This window comes from Sminthopsis crassicaudata, chromosome 1 (assembly GCF_048593235.1).
Source record: "Sminthopsis crassicaudata isolate SCR6 chromosome 1, ASM4859323v1, whole genome shotgun sequence".
NCBI lineage: Eukaryota > Metazoa > Chordata > Mammalia > Dasyuromorphia > Dasyuridae > Sminthopsis > Sminthopsis crassicaudata.
The window spans coordinates 56,327,215-56,351,742 of NC_133617.1; the positions used below are offsets into that span (position 1 = coordinate 56,327,215).

Below are 24,528 nucleotides of genomic sequence, written 5' to 3' on the forward strand. Positions count from 1 at the left end.
ATCCTATGCACAATCATGTTAACTGTGCTTTCTTTCACCCACTAGTTTCACAAAAATACCTTTACTTAAGTCATTAAGAAAAATGCTGAACACAGAGCCAGAGGCAGGAGATCATCTGAGACTTCCGTCCAGGTCGATTTCAATCCATTAATCATTATATTTTGGGTGTGGTCATTCAATCAGTTCTGAATGCACCTAACTAAACCAATGCAACTGGCCGCATCTCTCCATGTTATCCTCAAAGATTACATGAGAGACTTTGTAAGATGCCTTGCCACAATGCAATAATATTATGTTCACAGAATTTTCCTGTTCTATTTCTCTAGTATCCCAGGCCAAAAGGTAAATGGAAACAATCTGCCATTTAATAAATCCATACTGGCTCTTAGTGATCACTCCCTTTTCCAAGTGCTCACCAACTCTTTCTTTAACAATAAATGCATTCTAGAATTTTGCTTGGAATTAAAGTCAAGTTGTCTAGTCTATAACTGAGGAAATTCTATCTTCTTTCTTGGAAAAGATTAAAATGATATTTACTTTATCTTATCTTTTACTGCTTCCACTCTCCATGGTTTTCAGAACACTGATGATGTCTCAGCAATCACAATCCTTCTGGACCGGAGGTCATTGGTGGCTCAAATTTACTGAGTACCATTTAGTTATTTCCTATCATCTCCCCTTTAGTCGTGGGGTCCTAACTCCCTGCTTATTTTTGGTCTGTTTTTCCACATTGAAGATCATTCTCCTAAGCAGGAAAAACAGAAGCAAAATGGGAATTGAATAAGTTTCCCTGCTTGACAACATTCCATCCTGTCCTTGAATTTCCTCTTGCCCCTAACCTAGCTGTAAAAGCCTCACTGTGTAGTCCTGGGTACTTTCTTACTGGCCTCCACTTTTTGAGATTAGATGCTTCCTGCTCTTCTTTGCAGGACTGTGAGACTTGTTCATTCTTCCTTCATCTCCTATTTTTGTTTTCACCTATAGGGTTCTTTTTTTTTAATTTGTTAGCTGGCAAAGTCTCTATACAACCACATGGATGACTTTATCCAGTTTCCCATTTTGTTAATCAGAATCATTCACAAGTAAACTGTCACCATTTTATCCACCGAATCACAGAATTTTCAAGTAGGAAGGGAGCATAGAGACTTCCCTCCGGTCCAACTCAACCCTGAAAAAGGGCCCCTGGATAACAACTGACGAGTGATCAACCAGCCTTTGCCTGCAGACCCCTTCTCTGGACGTTGATCTCACTTGGGGATAGCTCTGATTGTGATGAGATTTTCCCATTGCCTCTTTCTATCTTTGTCCATTGCTCCTAATTTTACCTTCTGAAAATAAGAAATCTTATACCTCTTTCACAGGATAGCTTTTCCAATACCTGAAGATATTTATCACGTCCTTCACACTGATCCAAGATCTTATTTTCTCCAAGCTAAACAATCCCTTCTTGCTCATGTACTAGAAGCATTTCCCTATCTTGGCTACCCTCCCTTAGAGGCCCTCACAAAATTTGCATTCAGATCTGAACAAGAACTCCAGAGGTCTTCCGCTGAGAGGGGGGTATAGCTGATTCCTAGATGCCGTGGGGAAGGGGGAAACCATTTCTTCAGCCCCTGCTATGTGAGAAGCATTTGGCTAAGTGCTTTACAAACTTCATCTCATTAGCTCCTCAAACATCGCTGCGAGGAAGGTGCTATTATCTCATTTTATAACTGAGGAAACCAAAGTTACCTAGCTGGTGTGGGAAGCAGGATATAAATCGGGTTTTCCTAAATACAGGCCACTGTGCAACCTCACCTTTCCTTAATGCAGGCTAAAATAGAATTCCCTCTCAGCTGACACACCGCGGCATTGTTGATTCGTATTGAGTTTTCAGTCTACTAATAAATGTTTGTTGAGTTGAATTGGACAAAACTTCCAGATCTGTTTCAAACAAATTGCTTTCTAGCCAGACGTTCCCCTACGCTTGAACTCAGAAAGTTGATTTTTTGAACCCGTATGAGATTTGACATTGATCCCTACTAAATTTCAACTTATTAGGTTTCTAGTGTTCTAGCCTGTCAAGATCTTTTTGAATCCTGATCCTGTCATGCAGTGCGCTATCACTCCCATCTTTCTGCTATCTGCAAATTTGATAAAGCTGCCATGTCTCCCTTTACCTAAGTCACTGTATTAGTACTCATCCTTCTGGAGCTCTGTGAAATTTTTGACACTGTTAACCACCCCCTCCTTCTGAATAAGCTCTGCTCGGTTTTCCTGTCTGATAGCGCCTTCTCCATCTCCTCTGTATAATCACCACCCATCCCCCACCCGCTAAGTGCAGACTGATCCCAAGCACTCTCCTAGACACCCTTTCTTCTCCTTCCACTTTCTTTCCTGGTGTTATTGCTCTCACAAATTCTGCTTATCGACCACATACAGATGACTCCCGGATCAATCAATAGATTTAAAGAGAGATGATATAAATAGATCCATATCCAGCTGTAAATCTCTCTGTTCTTTATAGTTCTCTGAATCTCTCTAGTTTCTATAGAGCAGTCTACATCATCAGTGCATCTGTAGAAAATAGATATATCTCGTCACACACACACAAATGTGTGTGTGTGTGTGTGTGTGTGTGTGTGTTCCTGGTCTCTTTCCTGAACTTCAGTCTTGAACCACCAACTGCTTATTGAATTTTTCCAACTGGTGTCTCTATGGACATCTCAAACTCAGCTTTTTCAATAATGGAAGTTTTCTCTCTTTCCAAACTCACTCTCTCTAAATTTACTTTTCCTATTTGGGCGACTACCATCCTTCTAGAGAAGAGAGAAATAGCATTTCTTAAAAGCGTTAATTAGGGCACATTTATGAAGCACCTACTGTGTGCCAGGCCCTGTGTGAAGTGTAGCTGTACACGGTCCTTTGATTCTGGTAACTAGGTTCACATGGAGTCATCACTGACTCCTCCCTAAATCCCCACCCCCGCCCCTTAGCCGAGGCCAGGTCTTGATTCTCCGTCCACATCCTTCACTTCGGTCTCTTCTCTGTCCGAGGCCTATTCCCCTCCAGGCCAGGCCTTCCCTCCCTCCTGCCCAGACTGTGGAAGAGCAACGAGGTGGGGGCGGGGTCTGGAGCCAGGAGACAAGAATTCAGATCCGACCTCAGACACTGGCTGTGTGACCCTGGGCAAGTCACTATTCGCCTCGGTTTTCCGATCTATACGATGAGCTGGAGGGGGAAAGGATGGGGAATTACTACAGTATCTTTGCAAAATAAATGGACTCAGAATCAGAAATGACTGAACAAAACCACTGAAACTCTCTCCCGGTGGGTCTTCTGGCCCCTAGCCTCTCCAACCCAGTCTTTACAGTTATCAAAATGATTTTTATTTTTATTTTTTTTTTTTTTTTGCTGAAGCAATTGGGAGTAAGTGACTTGCCCAGGGTCACACCCTAGGAAGTGTCTGAGACTCGTCTGACTTCAGGGCAGGGGCTCTATCACTGCCCCACCCACCTGCCCCCAAAACGGTCCTTCTAAAACACAAGCTTGACCTCGCCCCTCCCCTACTGAGGAGTCTTCAGTGGCTCCCCGTTATCTTGAGCCTGAAATGCAGATGATTTTGCTCGGCATTTGAGGCCTTTCATAACCTGGCTCTCCAGACTTCTTTCCTATGAGCTCTGTTCCCTTTTGCACACTCCGGACAAAGAGCCCGTACTTGGAGTCTCTGAGGCATTCACCAGTCGTCCTTAACCCTTTGCAAAGCCGTCATTCACACCTGGGACGTCCCGGGCTGACGGCCCCAGCTGGCACTCTCTAACCCTTGGAAGATCGGCTCCCCTGCGTCCTCCTCAGGGAGTCTCCCAAGTCCTGCTCTAGCCGCTTTCCTTCTGGAAACCCCCCTGCACTGACTGCGCGCCTTTTTTAAGTTCCCCCTCTCTGGGTGGCACAGATCGGACCCCCGAGGGCGAGCACTTCTGTGTTCTCGGGCCCTCCCTTCAGTGAGTCTCCTTCCATACCTCTGCAAAAAGGGCTTTAATGTTTGACTAGTCCAGGGAGCCAGGCCCCTTCCGCTCACAGGGCTGGGCACAAAGAACCCAGAGATGGAGGAACCTTGGGATAGCACGCCCCCTCCCTCCAGGGGGACAGAGAGAATCTAGTTTTGCACCTGTCTGCCAAGCAATGAGGAAACCTGGGGAGATGGCGCCATCTGGTGGCGTCCCCTCTTCTTCACACCGTGGTCCTGGCGGCCCCCATCTCCGCCAGGGGGAGGGGCAAGGCCAGTAACTGATGCAGTCCCAGCCCTTGTCCTCGGCTTTTGTCTCCTTAGGCCATCATGGCAGAGATCCGGGCCATTGCTCCGGTCTCTGAGGGCGCTTCAGAGCCTGTGGGGGGCCCAGCTGAAGACCACCCAAGCCGGACAGGGCCCAAGCTGAGAGCTGACCCCGAGTCCGGCCTGACCTCAGCCAGCCAAGCCTGGCCACACACCGAGTCCTGACCCAGGAGGCTCAGACCCTGGCCCAGCCCCCCCCCCCCCCCCCCCCCATCTTCCCTCCAGACTGCCTAGGTCTTCTCTCAACCACCTCTGCTTCCTTACACAAAAGGACACCATTTCACACCTGTCAGATTGGCTAAAATGACAGGAAAAGGGATGTGGGAAAACTGGGACACTGACACTTGGAATTGTGAACAAATCCAACCATTCTGGGAGCAATTTGGAACTATGCCCAAAGGGTTGCAAAACTGTATACTCTCTAATTCAGCAGTGGCTGTACTGGGCCTGTATCCCATGGGAAATTATTTAAAAAAAAAAAAAAAAAAAAAAAAAAAAAAAAAGGTTGGGTGGGGGAAGGACCTGCATATGCAAAAATGTTTGTAGCAGCTTTTTGTACTGGAAACTGAGTCCCTGGCCATCAGCTGGGGACTGGCTGAATAAGTTATGGTATGGAATGTAATGGAATATAGTTGTTCCATGAGAAACAATCAGGAGGATGATTTTAGAGAGGTCTGGAGAGTTTCATGAACTGATGCTGAGTGAAATGAGCAGAACCAGATCATTATACACAGCAACAAGATTATACAATGATCAATTCTGATGGACGTGGCTGTCTTCAACAATGAGGTGATTTCAGGCCTGTTGTGATGAAGAGAGCCACCTGCACCCAGAGACTGACTGTGGGAACTGAGTGTGGATCACAACAGAGTATTGTCACATTTTTTTGTTTGCTTTTTTTCCTTCTTTTTTTTTGGATCTGATTTTTCTTGTGCAGCACGATAATTGTGGAAATATGTAAAGAATTGCACATGTTTAACATATGCTAGAAAGGATGGGGGAAGGGAAGGAGAAAAAATTGCAAAAAAAAAAAAATTTGCAAAGGTGAATGTTGAAAACTGCATGTATTTTGAAAATAAAAGCTTAAACAAAAAAAGGGCATTAAGCACAAAATAACCTTCTCCTGGTGACTAATCATTAAACCAGCAATTACTCTAGAGGATCTAACAATAGAATGAGGCACCTTCTGGTTATAAATCTGGCCCTGCCATCGACTGGAACCAGAGGCTCTCTTGCTTCTGATTGTGGGTAATTCGCCCACCTGGCCCGAGCTTCCTCCTCTACTGACCTGCTACTGTCTCTTAGGGATGCTGAGGTTGGAGACCAAGACAACTTATGGGATGAGAAAGAAAAGCCATATAGGGGAGATGGTGACTGCATTCTATCCTCCCTTGGTTACCTTTTGGGTGGGGGAAAGGCCTGTCCTTCCACGACCACCCATGCATCAGAGCAGGGGCTCACCTTCCCCAGTGAGGAATGAGCTGAACTCAGTTTCACTTTCTCCCTGTGCCCCCAAGGTAGGAGATGTGGGATGCTAAGGGGGTCTCTTGGCTTCCCCGTGTCCCTGTACAATGGCACCCCCCAACACCATGGAAGGTTCCCACAAGGTAGGAAGTGCCTAAGGCATGCCACAGGCTTCCCTATCCCTACAAGTGCCACCATTACTACTGGTATCCTCGGGCCAGTAGGACAGCTTTAAATCACTGTGTGCCCAGATCTCATTAGCCCTCCAAAGGCAGGAGACACAGAGGACAGTGAGAAAGTTACAGCTTATTAGGCAGGAACTTGGTGTCTGACAACACCCTCCAGGGTATGAGGACCCTAGGAAGCCTCTCTTGCCAAGACCAACTGCTCCACAAAGACTCAGGACCCAGAGAAAGCTGGTCTCCAAGATACTGAGTGGGGCCTCTGGGAAGTCACAGATGAGAAATACAGAGAGGGGAGGGAGGAGGACCAATAATCGATGGTTCTCCCTTCCGCCCCTCCCCCTTTACATCCCACACCCCATTGGGGATGAAATTACAGCAATGTCATGATTGGCGTGTGAAGAAAAAGAATTGGTATTATCTCCTTCTCACCCACCATCCAGAGTCAAGTCCAGAACAGTGAGGGACAAAGCAGGATTCGTGCAGGATCTGACTTTTGGAATGGAGACGGGAGGCCAAAGTGCCAAAGGGAGGAGGCCACATTTGTTTTATTTAAAATCAGCAGCTTTTACTGAACACCCTTGACAGGTAAATACTGTGGGATGCTGGTCCCCCAACAGAAAACTTTGTCTCTTAGAAATCAAAATACCCAAATATACAGACACAAAGTAAAAAGCTTCTCCCGTGCCAGGGACAAAGCAAGGTGGTCCCAGAAGGAAGGTGCCCAAGCCCTCGTCCAGATACCAGATCTAGGAGAGGGGGGCCCTTCTGGAAGGGGCTAATCCCCCAAACACAAGTGTGGGCAATGCAGGAAGAAGAGTCCTTGGATCACAGAGGAGGTTTCCCATGAGCCCTGACCCATGAGGAAGGTGCAGACGTTCAGAGAGGCCATCTCCCCCAATCCCTCTCTCTGGCTCTGGCTCTCCCACCAAGAATCTAGAACATGGTCCTTACTGCCCCAGGCCCCACTGGAGATTCCAGAGTGGGCCATCAACCTGAGTCCAAGGGAGATACCGGCTTTGGTTTCGGCAGCCTGGAGATCTGGAAGCCATTTGGTTCCCTCCGGCAGAGCACGGAGAGGCAGCTGGGCCCGATGTTAGCTTCTGCTCAGTCTGGTCAATGTCAAGGGTGGCAGAGGGAGACCACCCCTCTTGGCTCCCCCAGTACCACTCCCCCACCCAGAAGCTCAGAGGAGAGCCCACTGGGACCCAATCTCCTAATCTCTAGGAAAATCTCCTCCAGGCAGCAACATTCATGGTCCAAAATTCAGGATGGGACCCCAAGTATCTCAGTAGGGTCTCTGGCCCTGACCCAGGCTGGAAGTGCTAACATAGGGAAAGGAGAAGCATGAGGGGGCAGGTGATCCAGGCAAGCTCTGGCCCTGACCCAGGCTGGAAGTGCTAACATAGGGAAAGGAGAAGCATGAGGGGGCAGGTGATCCAGGCAAGCTCTTAGGACCTGAGAGTCAGGAAGGGAAAGACAGCTGGGCTCCTCCCACAGAAGCTCACATCTGCCAAAGTAAAAGCCAAGATTTGGGGCACCACGCCCTCTTTTCCTGCATTTCCTGACACATCCCAAGTGCAAAAAAGTTTCCCCACCTTCCCTCCCCCCTTAGAAACACTGTAATGTACAGAACCATTAAAAAAATAAACCCCTGATTTTCTTGACATCCTGTGCCTGGGGTCCCTAGCCCCCCTTTCTGGATTACTCTGCGCAGCTACCATTGTGGACTCCAGGTCTTCATCTGAAAAACAGAATCAATGAATAATAATCAATAAACATTTATTATCCCCTATGTGCCAAGCATTGTACTAAGGGCTGAGGACATAAAGAGGCAAAAGGGGGTCCTTGCCCTCAAGGAGCTTACAATCTAACTCCAAGAGATGGGCATTGCGTGGTGGGGAGAAACCAGGGGCCAGCAATCTTGGGTCAGTCGCTCTCTAAAGGAGTTTTCCTAATAGCTGCCTGTCCCTGTAGGAAGGCTCAGAAACCGGAGAGTTCGGAGGTGTGGGAATGGTGAGCCAGACTCACCTCCTTCTTAGCTCCCATACATGACTCACTGGCTTGCAAGCCCTGGGCTAGCCCCACCCTTTGACTGGTACCTGTCTGGGCAGGAGTCCCCCAGGAGGCATGGGCTGCCTCAGCTTCAGGACCTCCTCCCAAACTCCTGAGCTCAGGTGCTTCTGGATTCCTGCTCCCAGGATCCTCCAGCCTGGTGGGCTCTGAGAGGCAACGTGGGGAAAGAGGCAAGTCAGAGAACAGGAGTTCAAATCTGGCTTCTGCAAGTGAGCCGGCTGGGGGGCCCTTGGGCAGGATACTGCCCCCTCCTCACCTAGGGGAAGGGCCAAAAGATTTCGGGAGCCCCTTCAGCTCCAACCTCAGCCCTAATAACAGAAGTCATGAGTTTGGTTCAGGCCTGAGGGTTTGGGAAGCACCCGAGGGAGCAGAAGCATTTAGCCTGGACATGACGTTGGGAAGGGGAGGAGGAGTCTTAGATACCTCTTTAAGCATCTGTCATTAGGAAGATGGAAGCGGGATGAGATTTATGGGGCCCAAAGAAGTTTCACTTAGCCAAGATCTCCCAGGGAGTAAGGAGCATGAATCAATTCAAAGTCAGCAGATTCTTTACCACAATGTGCTGCCTCTCCATGCTAAGTGGAGTGACCGTCCCAGAGAAGCCTGCCTGTTCCAGCCGGGAGTTGGGCCAACTTAGCTGGGTGAATTGGGACAAGCTACCCGAGTTCTCTGAGCAGATCTCAGTTTCCTTATCTGTAAACAGAGGGATCTAGCCAGATGTCTCAGAGGCCCCTGTCAGTTCTAGACAAAGCTTCTCAACCTGCCGAGGGCACTACCAGTTCTAGATCCTCAGTACCACGAAGCATCTGCCAGTTCTAGAGCTTCATCCCTAAGCCTGAGGCTAGTGCCAGGGCCCATGATTCCTTAAAGCACTTAAAAGTATCCTTGGTCCTAGAGGTGGAGGAGGGACACTCTCTACCCCCCAGAGGCTGAGGGGCCCTAGCACAGAAGGAAGATTTCAATCCCTGCCTAATTCTAACCATCTCTCCAGTCCCGCTCCCTAAAACTACCTGAGGACTTTCCAGGAGAAATAAAATCCCAGAAACTCTACCATCTCAAGTTCCTCGTCTCAAAGACTGTCTCTTCATCACTCTCCATTGAGGCCATGTCCATGTGGTCATCTGTATTTGAGAGCAGACCGTACTTCTTCCGCTGCGGTTTCTTTATTCTGAAAACAGGTTTAAAATGAAATTCATTTCGATCCAACACACCTTTATCAAGGACCTCCCACATGCGGGGCCCCGTGCTAGGAGCTGGATCAACACATAAACTTCCCTCACTGATGATAAATATCCTTCTTAATCTCTTCAATTCGATTCCAAAACTTCATAGGAAATACCAATGATGGGTTCTGCACGGAAAGCACCAAGATGGAGCGACAAAGTCCCAGGGAGATGTGACGGGGACAAAGGAAGCCGAGCCAATGCTCAGGGCAAGACGGGAGCAGGGAAGGCCTTTTCACCGGGAAAATGGGCCCTGAGTCAGGCCTTGGAGGGAGAGACGTCAAGGGTGGGGGGATGTATTTATTCCAAGCAAGGAAGGAGAGGGGAGGCCGCAGGGTGAAAGCTGGAGCCCCGTTCCCTCCAGGAACATGGTAACTTGGCCTGGAGGCAGCTCCCATGCAAGAGAACAGTAGAAGGCTGGATAAATGGGATGGACCTCCGCTGGAGGGTTCTGAATGCCAAATAAAAAGGCTGTTATTATTTCACAACGTCAGAAGAAGGATGTTATCGGAACAGTATGTTAGCAAGACAACTTGGCCATCGGAAGGCAAATGGAAGATCTGGGGAGAACCCAGAGGAAGGGAGCCCAGGTAGGAGCCTCATCCCCCATGAAGGGGGGGATTTCAGAGCCAGGCCTGCTCAGAGCCGGTCACCGGGATGTCCCTTAGCCAGCCAATAAGCATTGAGTAAGCACTGACTTGAGTGCTTGGGGATACAAAAAGAGGCACAAGATAGTCCCTGTCCTCAAGGAGCTAACAATTTAATGGCAGAAAGAATAAATAAACAAATAGAAACAAACAAGTCACATACAGAAAAATTAAGAAATAATTATCAGGGGAAGGCTTCCAAATAAAAAGGAGGGATTGCGACTTTTCTTGTATAGCAAGATAATTGTATAAATATGTATACATATACATTGTATTTCGCATATACTTTAACATGTATGGGGGGAGGGAGTGGAGGGAAGGAGGGGAAACGTTGGAACAGAAGTTTTTTGCAAGGGTCAATGTTGAAAAATTACCCGTGCATATGTTTTGTCAATGAAAAGCTATAATAAAAAGTAATTGATTTCTTTTTTTAAAAGAGGGACTGAGTTGTGCCTTAAAGGGAACAGGGCCGGAGGTGCTACCTTCCCCTCCCAAAGAGTTAGAAATACTGGCGGTGCTCCGGCCTGACCTCGGGACTCTCGTGGGGTTTCCCTTTCTTGGAACGTTTGTCATTTCTTTCTCCAGCGGTTTAAGGCAAACACACGGGAAGTATTTGCCCAGGTATCTGAGGTCCTATTTGAACACAGATCTTCCTCAGGACTCCAGGCGCCGCTGAGTCGCTGAGTTGCCTCCTAAGAATCATTTAGAATAGGATTCGCATTCAGCGCACCTTCTGGAAGCGATGGCCCCAAAGAGAGGCAGAGATTCAAACCAATTCAACAGTCACAGTGGGTAGGGTAGAGAGGGCCTACAAAGAGGAGCTCAAGCTCCAAGCCTCCCTCGGACCCAGTCTTATTCTGGGGGAAAGGGGAGATCCGGAAGAAGCTGAGATTTAAAGATGGGCACAAATTCCCAAGGAAGATAAAGAGAAGGTATTACAGATGGCACATGGGACAAAGGCAGTGGGCAACAAGTGCAAAGGTGGGGGCGGGGAGCAGATGGGGCAATGGGCCCCAAGGGCACCAACTCCCCACTGTGTGTAAGGCCTCCAAGGGGACAGAAGCAGTCTCAGAGAATCCACAATCCAACTGAGGAAAACCTGTCTCCCCCAAAGGCACAAAAATCCCAGAGCCAGAGGGAGCTCATGTTCTTTTTAAAGAGAAAGCGCCCAAAGGGGAATCCCCTTAGCTAGACTATTAAGAGCACAGTTAGGCCAGGAAGGGACCTCGGAGGCGGTCTAGTCCAACCCAAAACTAGGGCCTGGGGGAGGGGGAAGGGGAAGTGATCAGACAGCTAAAAGAATGGAGACTGGAAGTTATACGTCCCTCTCCATTAGGCACAGAGCTTGGTTCCTACCTTTGTCTATATACATCTCTCTGTGTATATGTGCATGTATACACACACACACATAAAAAGCTTCAGAACTTCCTGGCTAGCCTAAGTTTCTCAAAGAAAAAGGCAGTAAAACTCAACTAGTGGGAAAACCTCAATTTACCTCTCTCAGACCAAGATAAATCTAACCATATTTTTTTCTGAGGCTGCGGTTAAGTGACTTGCCCAGGGTCACACAGCTAGGAAGTGTCTGAGACCATATTTGAACTCGGGTCCTCCTGACTTCAGGGATGGTGCTCTATCCACTGCGCCCCCTAGCTGCCCCTCCAGATATATTCTGAAAAAAGATTATCTCCTCGTTTGGTGCTGGGTATTTCTAATCAGAGGGTCACTGAATGCTGAGTAAGCATCTAGCGGTGTTTGCTGGATAAGACATTCAGAGTATTTCTGGAACATTCCTCTGAGGACACAAAGGACACAAAGGCACCGTGGGCAGAGTCTGGGCCTAGCGTCGGAAAGGCCTGTGTTCAAAATCTGTAACATCCGACAGCTGCGTGACTCTGGTCAAGTCACGTCCTCCTCGGTAAAATGAGACTAACGATACTCTCCACTTTGAAGGGTTGTTATGACGATTAAGTATTTGTAAAATACTGAATATGTAAAACAGTGGCGCTTAATAAATGCTTACTCGCGGTTTGATTTTTAGGAAGGTGGGAAGTGTATTATTCATAGATCACGGGCTGACAGGAAACTTGGGGGCCGCCTCCGGATGGGAACGCTGACGTAAAGAGGCAAAGTACTTTAGGACATTACATTACGTGACGTCAGCCACTATTATTGCGATTAGAACGGAAATCGTCCTGCGGTAGCATCACCCCCATTCAGGATGACAAGCGGTAAGGAGCTTCAGCCCCTTACAACTCCCCCCTTACAGGAAACTTCGTACCGGGAAAATGCGATTAAGGGCAGCCCAAGCCCGGCATTAGCACTAGCCCCCGCGGGACTCCAAACCCGGCCTCACGTGACGCGCAGCATGTGACTTGGGAAACCACCTCCCCGCCAACCCGCACAATCTCCCGGCTGCTTCCGAAACTAAGGAAGCAGAGTTTGTCACATGACCTCCAATGAGGTCCAGGATAGGGCGGCGGGGTCTCCACATGACTCACCTGAAGGCCCGGATGAGGAAATAGAGCGCAGCCAGTGCGCAAAAGCCAGTCAACACGTAGATGGAACGCTTCAGTATCTGTCCTCCTCCAGAGCTCGGCAGAACCACTCTGGTTTCGTTGTGAGGCGCCGCAGACACGACCATACTGCTCCCGTTCGTAACGGACGGCGATAGCGGCATCTCGGAGGCCCAGACTCCTGCCCTGAACAACAGGGCGAACAGCAGCAGACGCGGCCCCATGGCGGGGGGATAGCGGCTGCGGTGGTGCCCCGCCCTCGCGTTTCTCTGTCATTCACCAAAGGGCGGGGGCGGAGGGAACCAATGACTTGCAGGGGCGGGGCTTAGAGGTCCTAGTGCTATCCAATTCCCTATCAGTCATTTTGGCTCCGCCTCCCGGGGCGTCGTTTGCGGAGGCCTTCTGGTCCCGTCCCATTTCCTGCTTCCCCGCCCTCTTCTTCCCCTCCAGCAAACCTTAAAGGACTAGGTAACTGTTCATTTTATTAAAGGTTGAATCTTTCTCGAGGCGTCTAGTAGCAAGCGCCGACCCCGCCATCAGGAAGCGTTGAGTTCAAACTAGACCTCAGATGGGAAGTCCCTTGATCGCTGTCTTCCCTCAGTTTCCTCACCTGTAAAATGGGAATAATACCAGAGCTGCCTCTCAGAGTTGTGAGGATCAAACAGTAGGCACTCCTGCTTCCTCGGAGCCGTAGGGGAGGGGCGTTATCCCCCTTGTAGGCAGGGGTCCTGCCACCCAAAGGTACCATCTGGTCCAGACGCAGTGCCCGCGCCCCATAGGCCCCAGGGCATGTTCCACCCAAATCCCATCTTAAGTCCTGAGGTGCCCTCGAATCCCCCATGTCCCAATTCCTCGATCTAGATTAAGTAAAAAAGTATTGAGCTCCTGCGGAGAGGCTCGGCTCCCTGCACCCTTGGGATTCGGCGCGAGCGCAGGGAGTTTGGGGGACTGCCTTCTGGAAGGAATTTACAGACCCGAAAACCTAGACTGATAAAAGAGGTTTCGGTTCTTTCTCAGGTCACCTCCCCTTCCCTATTCTAACCGCTGGGTGACCAACACAACTTACAGTGTCCTGTTCCCATCAAGCCTTGCCATACGCCTAGTATTACCATCCCCCCTCCACAAACTGCCGCCTCCTCTCCGATCCAGCTACTGCTGAAGGAGATGAAAGGGGCCTGAGCTCTCGCCGCCTGGGTCTCCATCCTCCCGCGGGGTTGCTTTGCGGGCAATCAGCATCAAGTCTTTACTCACACGGCCACCGTGATTAAGCCCTAATCAGCTCTCACCTGGACTGTGGCAATAGCCTAATAGAGGTCTCCACTCTATCCAATCAGTCCTCAATCCAGCCACTTAAACTGCTAAGAGTTCCCAAAAGCACAGATCTGTCTGCACCCTTCTCCCCCTCCCCCCCGCCCTGCTCAATAAACTCCAGGGGCTCCTATTACTTCTAGGATAAATCAGCCTGTTTCCATCAGCATTAAGTGCCTACTGCATACCAGGAACTGTGTTAAATTCTGGGTTTACAAAAAAGGCAATCCTGGCAGCTTGTCATCCAGAGGCAATCCCTTCTTTTTGCTTTGCCTTATCAGCCTGCAGCCAGACTTGAACAAGCAAGATTCCTATGGAATAGTCTATAGCTATAATACAGTTGCAGTGCCTCTGAACCGACCTGGATGCTAAGTGCCCCATTTTAGACCTGTGGCGTTCAGTAACCTACAAATAGGCACGCCGCTAGGCCGTCCTTCTATTCTGAATGATTCGCTAGTCTTTAGAGCTACTAAAGACTATGTTACTGTCGACTGAAGTGGCTCTAGAATCCAGTCTAAAAATTCCCTGCCAGGCAAATGGCTCAATGAGTCTGACAAGCACGTATCACGTGTGTGCGGGGGCTGGGGAGCATGCAAAGTTTAGTTAGTTCTTGCCCTCATGGGCCTCCCAGGATAATAACTAATCCTTTATTTCCTTGTATTCACATGGTCTTGTGAAGGGGCTCTCAAACTATGGCCTGCCACAGGCCGGCTGAGGACGTTTATACGGCCCGCCGGGTTATGGCAAACAGGCTGAGGGCGGACACAGAGCAGGAGCTTTTGTTTGTACTTTACTCCGGCCTCCCACATTCTGAGGGACAGAGAACTGGCCCCTATTTAAAAAGTGTGAGGACCACTGATTCTTGTGGACATAAGAACTCCTAAATCTGAACTAAATCTAACCTGAAGTCTTCTCTTCCTTGTGGTAGAATCCAAATGCCCCTTTAAATTATATACCAGTACATTGCCAATAAATGTCCATACATAGTAACATGTGCCAATAAATGACCATTCTCCTTTCACACTGGCTTCCTCTGTGCCCTGTAGCTCCCATAGGGAGGAGGAAAAGCCGCTTGACCCCTACCAGGTTACATTGTATAAGTAATCATCTACACGATTTTTGCATGTATAATTTCCCTTTTTAAATGTCAGGTAAATATTTGTAAAAGTCACACATATGAAATTATTACAAGTACTAATATTTTTTGTTTGTGGCAGCTCTCTTTGTAGTGACTAGAAACTGGAAATTGAATGGATGCCCATCAATTGGAGAATGAATAAATTATGGTTTACGAATGTTACAGAATATTATTGTTCTGTAAGAAATGACCAGCAGGATGATTTCAGAAAGGCCTGGAGAGACTTACAGGAACTGATGCTGAGTGAAATGAGCAGGACCAGGAGATCGTTGTAACAGAGCAACAAAATTATACGATGACCAACTTGGATGGACTAGCTCTTTTCATCCATGAGATGATTCAAACCAGTTCCAATTGTTCGGTGATAAAGAGCCATCTACACCCAAAGAGAGGATTGTGGGAACTGAGTGTACATCACAACAGTATTTTCACTCTTTTTGTTGTTTGCTTGGATTTTATTTTGCTTCTCTCTCTTTTTTTTTTTGTTTTGTTTTTTTTTTTTTTTGTTTATTGGTTTGATTTAATTTTTCTTGTATAGCAAGACAATTGTAATAAGTATGTATGCATATATTAGATTTAACATATTTCTACCATGCTTAAAATATATTGGACTATCTAGAGGAGGGCATGGAAGAAGGAGGAATTGGAACACAAGGTTTTACAAGGGCTAATGTTGAATTGTCCACACATATGTTTTGCAAAATAAAAAGCTTTAATTTAAAAAAAAGACCTCAGCACAAAATGAGAATATCTTTATGATAAAGTAAATATCCATTCTATAACTGACTTGACTTTGTACATTAAATACCTTCTTGGGGGAAAAAATGTATAGAAGAATTGCACATGTTAAGGGTGAATGTTGAAACTAAATTTGCATGTATTTTGAAAATTAAAAAAGCTAACATTAAAAAAAAAAAGAAAGAAAAGAAAAGAAAAAGGGAGGACAGCTAGAGAAAAAGCCCAGAGCCAACAGAGTGAGTGATTTGTTTGTGGAACAGTCAGGAAGCCTCTATCACTGGATTGACGAATATGTGTCCAGAGACTGGAAAGGTAGAATGGAGTCAAGTTATGAAAGGCTCTGAATGCCAAGGAGAGAATTTTGTATTCGATCCTGGAGGATCACCTCACATCACATGGATCCCTCACATCACAATTTAACACATTCTCCAATATGTACCTCAAAATATAGGGAGACAGGCATACAGTCCCTTGACTTTGTGGAAATCTGAGTATCTGCTATTCCCCTGAAAATTTTCTTCTCTCCAAAGATATACAAAGGAAACAGCACAGAAACCATATTCTCCTAATAGGGATTGGAAACGTTCTCCTTCTGTCTACATGAGATATTTTAAATATAATCAATATATGGTCAGGTCAAATCACTCAGATTGAATATAAATAAGTCATTTCGGCTTTGGTCAGAAATCCTAAGATTTTCCTTCTAGATTCCCCTGCTAGATTCATTTATTTAGGATTAGGTGAAAAAGGAAATTCTTTGCCTCAATTGTCTTCAGTGAAGTGGGGTACGGCCTGTGTCAAACTGAGACCTGTTGAAGACTTTAGTTTAAAAAGTTCAAGGTCTCCCCCTGTCCAGGCCTGTCTCCAGTTGTCCTGATCTGCATCTGAACACTGGATCCAGATGGCTCCGGAGAGAAAGGGAGGCCGCAGCCTTGCACAGCCTCCCTCCCTTACCTCCAATTCATGTTCATGTCATGTCATCACTTCCCTGATGTCATGGTCCTCTTCCAGAACCAAGACTTGGTGGAAGATCATTTTGGTGGCTGAATGGAAGATGGATGGAAGTGGAGAGAGACTGGAGGCTGCCAGACCCACAAGCAGCCACAGCAGCGATCAGGTCTGAGGGTCTCCGGACTCAGAGGAGAGAGGGGGGTACATGAGAAAGATGGCCAAGAGGGGAAATGGACAGGCCTTGGTATCGCCTGGAAAAGGGCCACTGAGAGGAGTGTAAAGCTCTTCAGAACCAGGACGCCTCTCCAGGCTACCTCCTCTTTGGTCTTCTTCTCCCCTGCTGCAGGCCTCCTTGCCATTCCTTGTGCACAAAATGCATTTCTCCTTGGGGAAAATGCCAGCAAACTCATGTTCTGTCCAAATCTGTCCTTTAATTTCCCTGGCTTCCTGAAGTCTCAGCTAAGGTGCTTCGAGATCCCATTCTTCCAATCTGTTTCTTAGAAACCAACTCATTGGAAGGAAGAGGAAGCAAGAGAGTGTAAAGACAGAGTCAGAAGAATTTGAGAGGCTTTTTTTTTTTTTGTCCCTACCTTGGAGACTAGAGCAGGAAGTTAAACTGACTCTCTCTCCCTCCCCCCCCCCCAGTGTCTAATACATACATTTCTGGGGATCTATGCCCTTGAGTTGGAAAAACATTACATTTTTTATTTTCACTAACACCTAACTGAAATTTAGAAATCTAAAGTGAAATTTAATTGAAGTTTCTTCAATTATTTAAAAGCATGAATCTGAGAAAGGGGCCATATGCTGTACTAGCTTGACTGCCACACACACACACACACATACACACACACCTCACTCACTACCCTCCCCTCAAATCTTTGCTGTTTTCTACATGTATCTTTTCTATGTGTTTACCTATTTATATAAATATTCTCTCCACATTAGTGTAAGCTCTATGAAGGCAGGGGTAATTTTTGTCCTTTGTATCCTTAGTATATAAACACAGTAATAAAACACAGGAAATGGAGACGTAATTTCATTGGTAATTAGAACTCCCAAGTGACAAAAGTCTCTTCACCAAAGCAGGTCAGCTCCTTCCCTTCAATTTAGTCTTAGAGAATTGCAGTGGTGTTGAACCCAAATAGAACTTGGGGTCTAAACCATCCATGGGGTCCTGGCAGACTGACTTAGAAAACCACAAATTAACATTATGTTTTATAACATTTATATTGTGTTAAATATTTCCCAATTACATACTTTTTTTGGTTTGTTTTTTTGCTGAGGCGATTGGGGTTAAGTGACTTGCCCAAGGTCACACAGCCAGGAAGTGTTAAGTCTTAGTCTGAGGTCACATTTGAACTCAGGTTGATAGGGGTTGAGGTCCCTTTAAATTCCTTTCTAATTGCCCAACCCCCATGGCTGACCTTAATTCACAAATCCTGGTCAAAAGCACCCTTTTGAATATCCGGGCCCAGCCCCCACTATCTGCTCAGCTTCCCCCAGCCCCACACCGGATCTGAGCTAACTGAAAAGCCTGAAGAGAACTTGGGGTACCGCCCATCTCCTTTTAGGTGTAAAAGGGCCAAACCGGAGCTCTCTCTTTGCAGGAGCCCTTCCCCCAACACATGGTATCCTTCCAGCCATGTAGGGGTCCCTGCCCGCCATCGGCCACCTCTGGCCCTGGCGTCTTTCTCACTGAGCTTTACTTCCAAATTTCTACAGTAAACCTTTTATCTATCAATCTAGGTTTTCGGGCCTGTAAATTCATTTTACAGGGGACACTGCGCCTCATGGGATTATCTATGCGCCGACAAACAGGGTTCCCCCTTTCCTTTCCCTCATCATTGTCCTCCTGACTTCAGGACTGATGCTCTAGCCACTGCACCACCCATCTACCCCCCAGTTACATGTTAACCTAGTTGAGGGAGCAGCCAATTTGTAGTCTGAGTTACGTGGTTGCCATCCAGGCCTAGTGCACTAAGATTTTACTCACCCAGAGTTAAGACAACCAGCATATTGTCAGAGGCAGAACATGAACTCAGGTCCCAGCTTCGCAGACCAAGTCTATCCACTATCAGCACACAGCAAGCGATTAATAAATGCGTGTTAATTGATTGACCCCTGCTTATCCCAGCACCCAGCACACAGAAGGGGATCCCTGCAGTCAGGACAGGAGTTCAAACTCCAGCTCAGACCCTTAATACTAGCTATGTGGGTGACCCTGAGCAAGTCACTACCCCAATTGCCCCATGGAGGGAGGGAGGGGGGAGATTTATTGACTGATTGATTAGTCCTTACAGCCTCAGAGTCCAAGACTTTTCCTCACAGGCATCTTATTCTTGAGGGGAATTTCTCGCCTTCAGAAACCCCTTCCAGTGCATTCCCCAAACCCTATCGCTTCAGATGCTTTTCCCTCTGCTCCTGAAGGCCAAGGGAACAAAACTATCTGTTGTTCTTTGGAAGATCAAAGGGAGACCAGGGTGGACAGAGAAAGCTTTCCACTTACCTTCTCCAGACCACTGCTCACTCCTGCTATGGGAGAAATATCTCCTGAGTTTGATTGGTGCTGTCAGCTACATATTTACCACAAAGCAGAATTATGGGGGTTAAAAACCTAGAGTTTATTATTAGGCTCACATAGAAGTTCAGGCCTCAGAGAAAATCTAACTCCCGTAAAGATTATGGCAAGGCTTCTCATAGGGAAAATTATGTCAGCACAACAGAAAAGCAATCGTGGGCATATTGTAATCTTGTACATTCCCCTTAGGCCATGAGAGAAGATAGAGCCATAATCTCATATTTCAACATCATAAAAGTTGAACACACTTAGCTAATCAGAGTTATCATCTCCTACATTCCACATACAACTCTATAGCCAAACGAAGTCAAATTACAGATTAGACTGCATTTAGAGCATTCACAAATAGGTTGATTGAGGAGGATGATTTATATCAAGAAGTCTGGAACAATTGAGATTCTTCCTCTAGCTTCTTATCTAAAGAATGTTTAAAGCTCTTAAGTCAATTTTTACATTTCATAGGATAAGTTTTTGGTCAGGCAAGGCTAATATTAACCAAAATCTGCAATAGGAATTCCCTTGAGTTCCAAATAATAAAAAGAAACAAAAATGCCTATGACAATTCCCCTAACACTCTTGCATTTCCACCTCTTTCAGCAATAGCAATAATGTGGTTTTCCCACATCCTCTCTCTGTTCCCTCGGATCTCTCCTTCCTACCGCTTCCAGAACTGCCTTTCTTCTGCAGAGATCCGGTCACATCAGTGTCCTATTCCAGGACTTCCAATAGTCTGTTAGTGAAGTTAAAACTCCTCCTCCTGATCACAAAAAATGGAAAGGGACCCACAAGTGCAGAAATGTTTGTGGCAGCCCTTTTTGTAGTGGCCAGGAACTGGAAACTGAGTGCATGCCCATCAGGTGGGGAATGGCTGAGTAAGTTATAGTATATGAATGTTATGGAATACTATTCAACCAGCAAGATGAGTACAGAGAGGTCTGGAGAGACCTGCGTGAAGTGGTGCTGAGTAAAATGAGCAGGACCAGGAGATCATTGTACACTGCAACAACAAAATGATACAATGATCAATTCTGATAGACATGGCTCTTTTCGACAATGTGATAATGTCCTCTTTGAGAACAAAGGACAAACAGCAACAACTTGATGCCCCTCTGACTCTAAGGGCAGTATAGCCTCGCCCATACTTCCCTCTATGTCTTCCCTCTCTCTTTTCACTCCTTTCCTTTCTATCCTTTAAAGCAGAAATCCATACCTTTTTTGTGTAACAGACCCCTTTGGCAGACCAGTGAAACCTATGGACCCCTTCTCAGGAGAATGCTTTTAAATACACAACACAAAATATGTGGGAATACGAAAGAAACAATTATACTGAAATGTGCTTATAAAAAATTAAGTTCACAGGCCACAGGTTAAGAATCTTTAACCTAACTCACATGCTACCTCCTTTTTTGAAGACTTACTTGATCCCCCAAGAGTAACTATTTCCTCCCTCAGATCTCACACAGCACCTTATTTGGACTTCTCTGGTGGGAATATGTGCTATGGCTGTCTCTGGGATGCTCTCATCCTCTATTAGATTCCCCACTTTGGGGCAAGGATCATACAGTGGGGGAGGGAAGGGAAGCTGAATTTTTATCTAGGCAGGTAACTTAATTTCCTTTCTGAGCCTGATCTGAAAAATGGAAATACCATCTGCCTCAGAGGGTTGCTTTAAAGATTATATTTGAAAGCAAAGAATTATATAAATAGCATCAGCTATTTATTGTTATTTAAACTTGGTTTACATGAGGCAACTGGATGGCTCAATGGATAGAGCCCTGGAGACAGGGAGACCTGAATTCAAATGTGGCCTCAGATACTCAATACTTCCTAGGCAAGTCACTCGACCTAAATTACCTGGACAAAAAAAACAAATAAATTTGGTACATGGCAATAAACCAGCAGAATTAGGTTCGGTGATCTCTTAGGTCCCTTTCCAGCCCAAAGGTATGATGTATGCATCTGAGGATGGCTCTCGATGGGCATGGCAGGACCCAGTAACCTAAGGATTGTATTTGGGGGTTCAGGGTGTGTTCAGGGCTAATTCCACCTTTGGTGTCTACCTGATCCATCTACCTCTCACCTGTGGCTTCAAGAAGCTGTAGCACACACAACAGCCATACTGTAGTAAAATGCTTTGGCAGACAGGCTAAAAAACTTGTGTTTGGTGCAATCATTAGACTGCCTCATTAACTACCCACTCCAAGTCTGACCTTGTGAAGGACAGGAAAAGTAATTTGGCTTCAAACTCTGTAAGCCTTCACATCTCACCCTTGGCGCTGCCCCATCAGTACCAACCACTCAGTAGGGTTGCCAAAGGGGCCTATCTACCCTGCCAGATGCTTAAAATGGTGTGATTTCTGGCCATCAGCACCCTTTCTGATGAGAGTTTTACAGCTCCAACTCCTCCCCCACCCATCCCACAGGCCCAGCTCTTTAGTTGCCCCCAACTGACTTTGAAGTTCATTCGCCTTTTCTCCAGCCAAGCTCATAAACTGGATGCTAGACCCAATTTAAGGGCTGCGAAGGCAGAGCTTCATAAAGTGCCTCTCAGATATCAAGACAGACTATGGTGATTACTGCGGGAGCAGTTCTTAAACACGACTCTCTCCTGGAAAAGCCCATGCATTTGGAGTCTTTCAAAGTCAGATCTTAAAAGCATCTCCTAAGGATTTCATTTATCTCCATAGCCCTGGAGGACACTCAGCAGAAAAAAACCTCGGCAGGGAGGCAGTTTCTCCCAGGAAGGTCACCTTGTCAAACAGAAGCAGGGACAGTCCTGCCCATCAACCAGGAGCAAAGATCATCCAGGCCTGAGATACAAGCCAGTAAATGACCTTCGAGATAATTTGCCCAACCCTTTTGTTTTATGGAGAATGAAACCTGGACCCAGGATAGTATAGGGATTTGCCCAAAATTAGGAAGCAAGGAAAAGAAGCAGGATTTCAAAGTACCACTTTGGGGCTCCTTCCATCACATGGGGGTCCTGCCTCTGTCAGCAACCCCTCATTTCCCAAAATGAAAGCCTGGAGAGAGGAAGACACATGCATAAGTCAAAGCAGTGGCAGAACTGAGACCAGAACACAGGTCTTCAGGGTCATTCACAGATAAATGTCTGCAGTTCACAGGGAATCTGTCCCCAAGTGATTGAGGAAGGTAAGAGTAGCCCATTGGAAATTACTCTGGGTTGAGAAGCAGAGTGTCTATCCATTCAAATACTATGTCTCTCCATTTCTTTCTTCCTTTTGATGAAGTACCAGGTTCTAGGAGAGCAGCTTGGAATGTGAAAAATTCACAAAAGTCACAAAGGCCCTTCATTGTGGTGAAAAAGCTCACAGGCTAATTAAATGATTAAGCAGCTAACTGTGAGTGAAAGGAGCTATTTAAAGGTCAGAGGGAAGAGGGTAGAAGTAAGGACAGAACTAGAGAGTTAGGGAGGAGTGAGGGATGGTCTTAGTTGAGAACAAACTCGAATGTGCATTATGTCTATGTCAGCAATTGCATGATGGGGTATTGAGGGCTGGGGTCCCGTTATGATTCCTTTCTAATTGCCCAACCCATGACTGACCTTGATTCACAAATCCTGGTCAAAGGCACCCTTTGAATATCCGGGCCCAGCCCCCACCATCAGCTCAGCTTCCCCCAGTCCTCACCTAATCTGAGCTAACTGAAAAGCCGGCCAAGAATTTAGGGGTACCGCCCACCATCTTTAGGGTATAAAAGAAATGAGCCGGAACAGCCTCATTGCAGGAGCCCTCCCAGCCAACACATGGTATCCTTCCAGCCATATAAGGGTCCCTGCCCGCCCAGCGGCCACCTTCAGCCCTGGCGTCTTTCTAACTGAGCTTTACTTCCAAATTCCTACAATAAACCTTTTATTTATAAATCAGGTTTTCGGGCCTGTGAATTCATTTTACAGGGGACACTGCGCCTCATGGGATTATCTATGCGCCGCCGAGAAATGGGGTTCCCCCTTTCCTTTCCCTCATTAGTATGATGGGGAAATCTAGTATGTTAATTCAGGATAATGAGGTTGCTTTGGTCCCAAAGGTTATTTGTAGGGTAAGAAGGTGTCTAGTGTGCTTGCTCAGGGAAGAGGGGTCCTTTATCTGATTTGGTGAATTAAGTATGCCTTAGTCATGCTGACAAGACAGTCCCAGGAATTTGGCCTCCCTTTGTGCATGATAAAGTTGACAATGGGAACAGGATGGACTTGGTTAAAGTACACATCATTCCTGACAAAGCAGCTATTGTCATTGTTTCTCCTTCCCTTCCTCCCTCCTTTTCTTCCTTCCTTTCTTCCTCCATTCCTTCCTTCCTTTCTTTTTTCCTTCTTCACTTCTTCCTTCCTTCCTTTCTTCCTCTCTCTGGCAAGGTAATTGGAGTTAAGTGACTTGCCCAAAGTCACACAGCTAGTAAGTGTCAAGTGTCTGAAGTCAAATTTGAACTCAAGTCCCAACTCCAGAATTGATGCTGTATCCACTAGTGGCCTCTATCCATTTGTTTCCTTTGTAAACTTGGGAAAATCGCATTACCTTCAATCAGTTTCCTCCTTTGTAAAAACAAAATAGGTGACCACCAATATCCCTCCATGTTCTAAATCTATGATCTTATTGACTGCATAAATGATGGCCTTTTGGTCACTAGCATGACCATGTTTTAAACTGACAGATAAAAATGTTTTTAAGAGAAGAAATAGAGCCAGTTATTTGACCTTCTCTAGGCCTAAGCTCATTGCAAATGGCAAATCTGACATTTAAACCCAGATCTCATGGCTCTTTTTTAGAAACAGGTTTTGTGTGTGTGTGTGTGTGTGTGTGTGTGTGTGTGTGTGTGTGTGTGTGTGTGTGTGTGTGTTTTAAAACCAGGAAGGAGTACTCTGAAAAGAGAATGTAAAATTCATAACCCAATTCAACTTGCCTGGAGACATTCTGAAAAGATAAACATCTTATTCTCACAAGCCCAGGGAAACAGTCTTCTTTCTCAGTTTAAAGACTTTGGAAGAGGATTGCCATTGGCAAAATCTTATGGGTAAACAGCACTAATTAAAAAGGGGGACACTTTTTTGGAAATAGGAAACGATGGCTTCTTTGCCTCCAGGCTACAGGAAGTTAAGCATCCTTTTCCCAGAAAGGATTGTCAGGTAGAGAAGTCACTGAATCAGTTTTTCCTGTGGTTCTGGGGCAGCTGGGACAAAAATGATGATATATATGAGATAGCATAAGGAAGGACCTTTAGAAATTCTCAGTAGGTAGGTTAGAACAGTGTTCTACACACAGTTGAAACTTGGCAAATAATTAAACAGTCTCTCTAGAACTCAGTTTCCCTCTTTCAGAACTCTCTTATTGGGGAAATTGAAATATGGGTGTTTCCCAGTGAATTGACAGGAAATTATATG

At 46.3% G+C, this 24,528-nt stretch overlaps 1 protein-coding gene across 2 annotated transcripts; it reads right to left on the minus strand.

Moving 5' to 3' along the window:
- Positions 1-6,479: 6,479 nt before the first annotated feature.
- FAM174C (family with sequence similarity 174 member C) lies at positions 6,480-12,889 on the minus strand. 2 transcript variants are annotated; one of them, XM_074304876.1, is made up of 3 exons: positions 12,403-12,889; positions 9,086-9,202; positions 6,480-7,702 (listed from the first exon to the last, which is right to left on the minus strand). In XM_074304876.1, coding segments are annotated over exons 1-3 (357 nt in total). In that variant the 5' UTR covers positions 12,642-12,889; the 3' UTR covers positions 6,480-7,701. The 2 variants fall into 2 exon arrangements, with proteins under 2 accessions (XP_074160977.1, XP_074160968.1); XM_074304867.1 differs by having other exon boundaries at positions 9,045-9,202.
- Positions 12,890-24,528: the final 11,639 nt, after the last annotated feature.

Excerpts from the sequence above, each read along its gene's own strand:
- FAM174C (XM_074304867.1), bottom strand. The coding sequence starts at position 12,641 with ATGGGGCCGCGTCTGCTGCTGTTCGCCCTGTTGTTCAGGGCAGGAGTC. Across the intron at positions 9,203-12,402 it reads TTCCTCATCCGGGCCTTCAG|AATAAAGAAACCGCAGCGGA; the intron begins GTGAGTCATGTG and ends ACCTGTTTTCAG.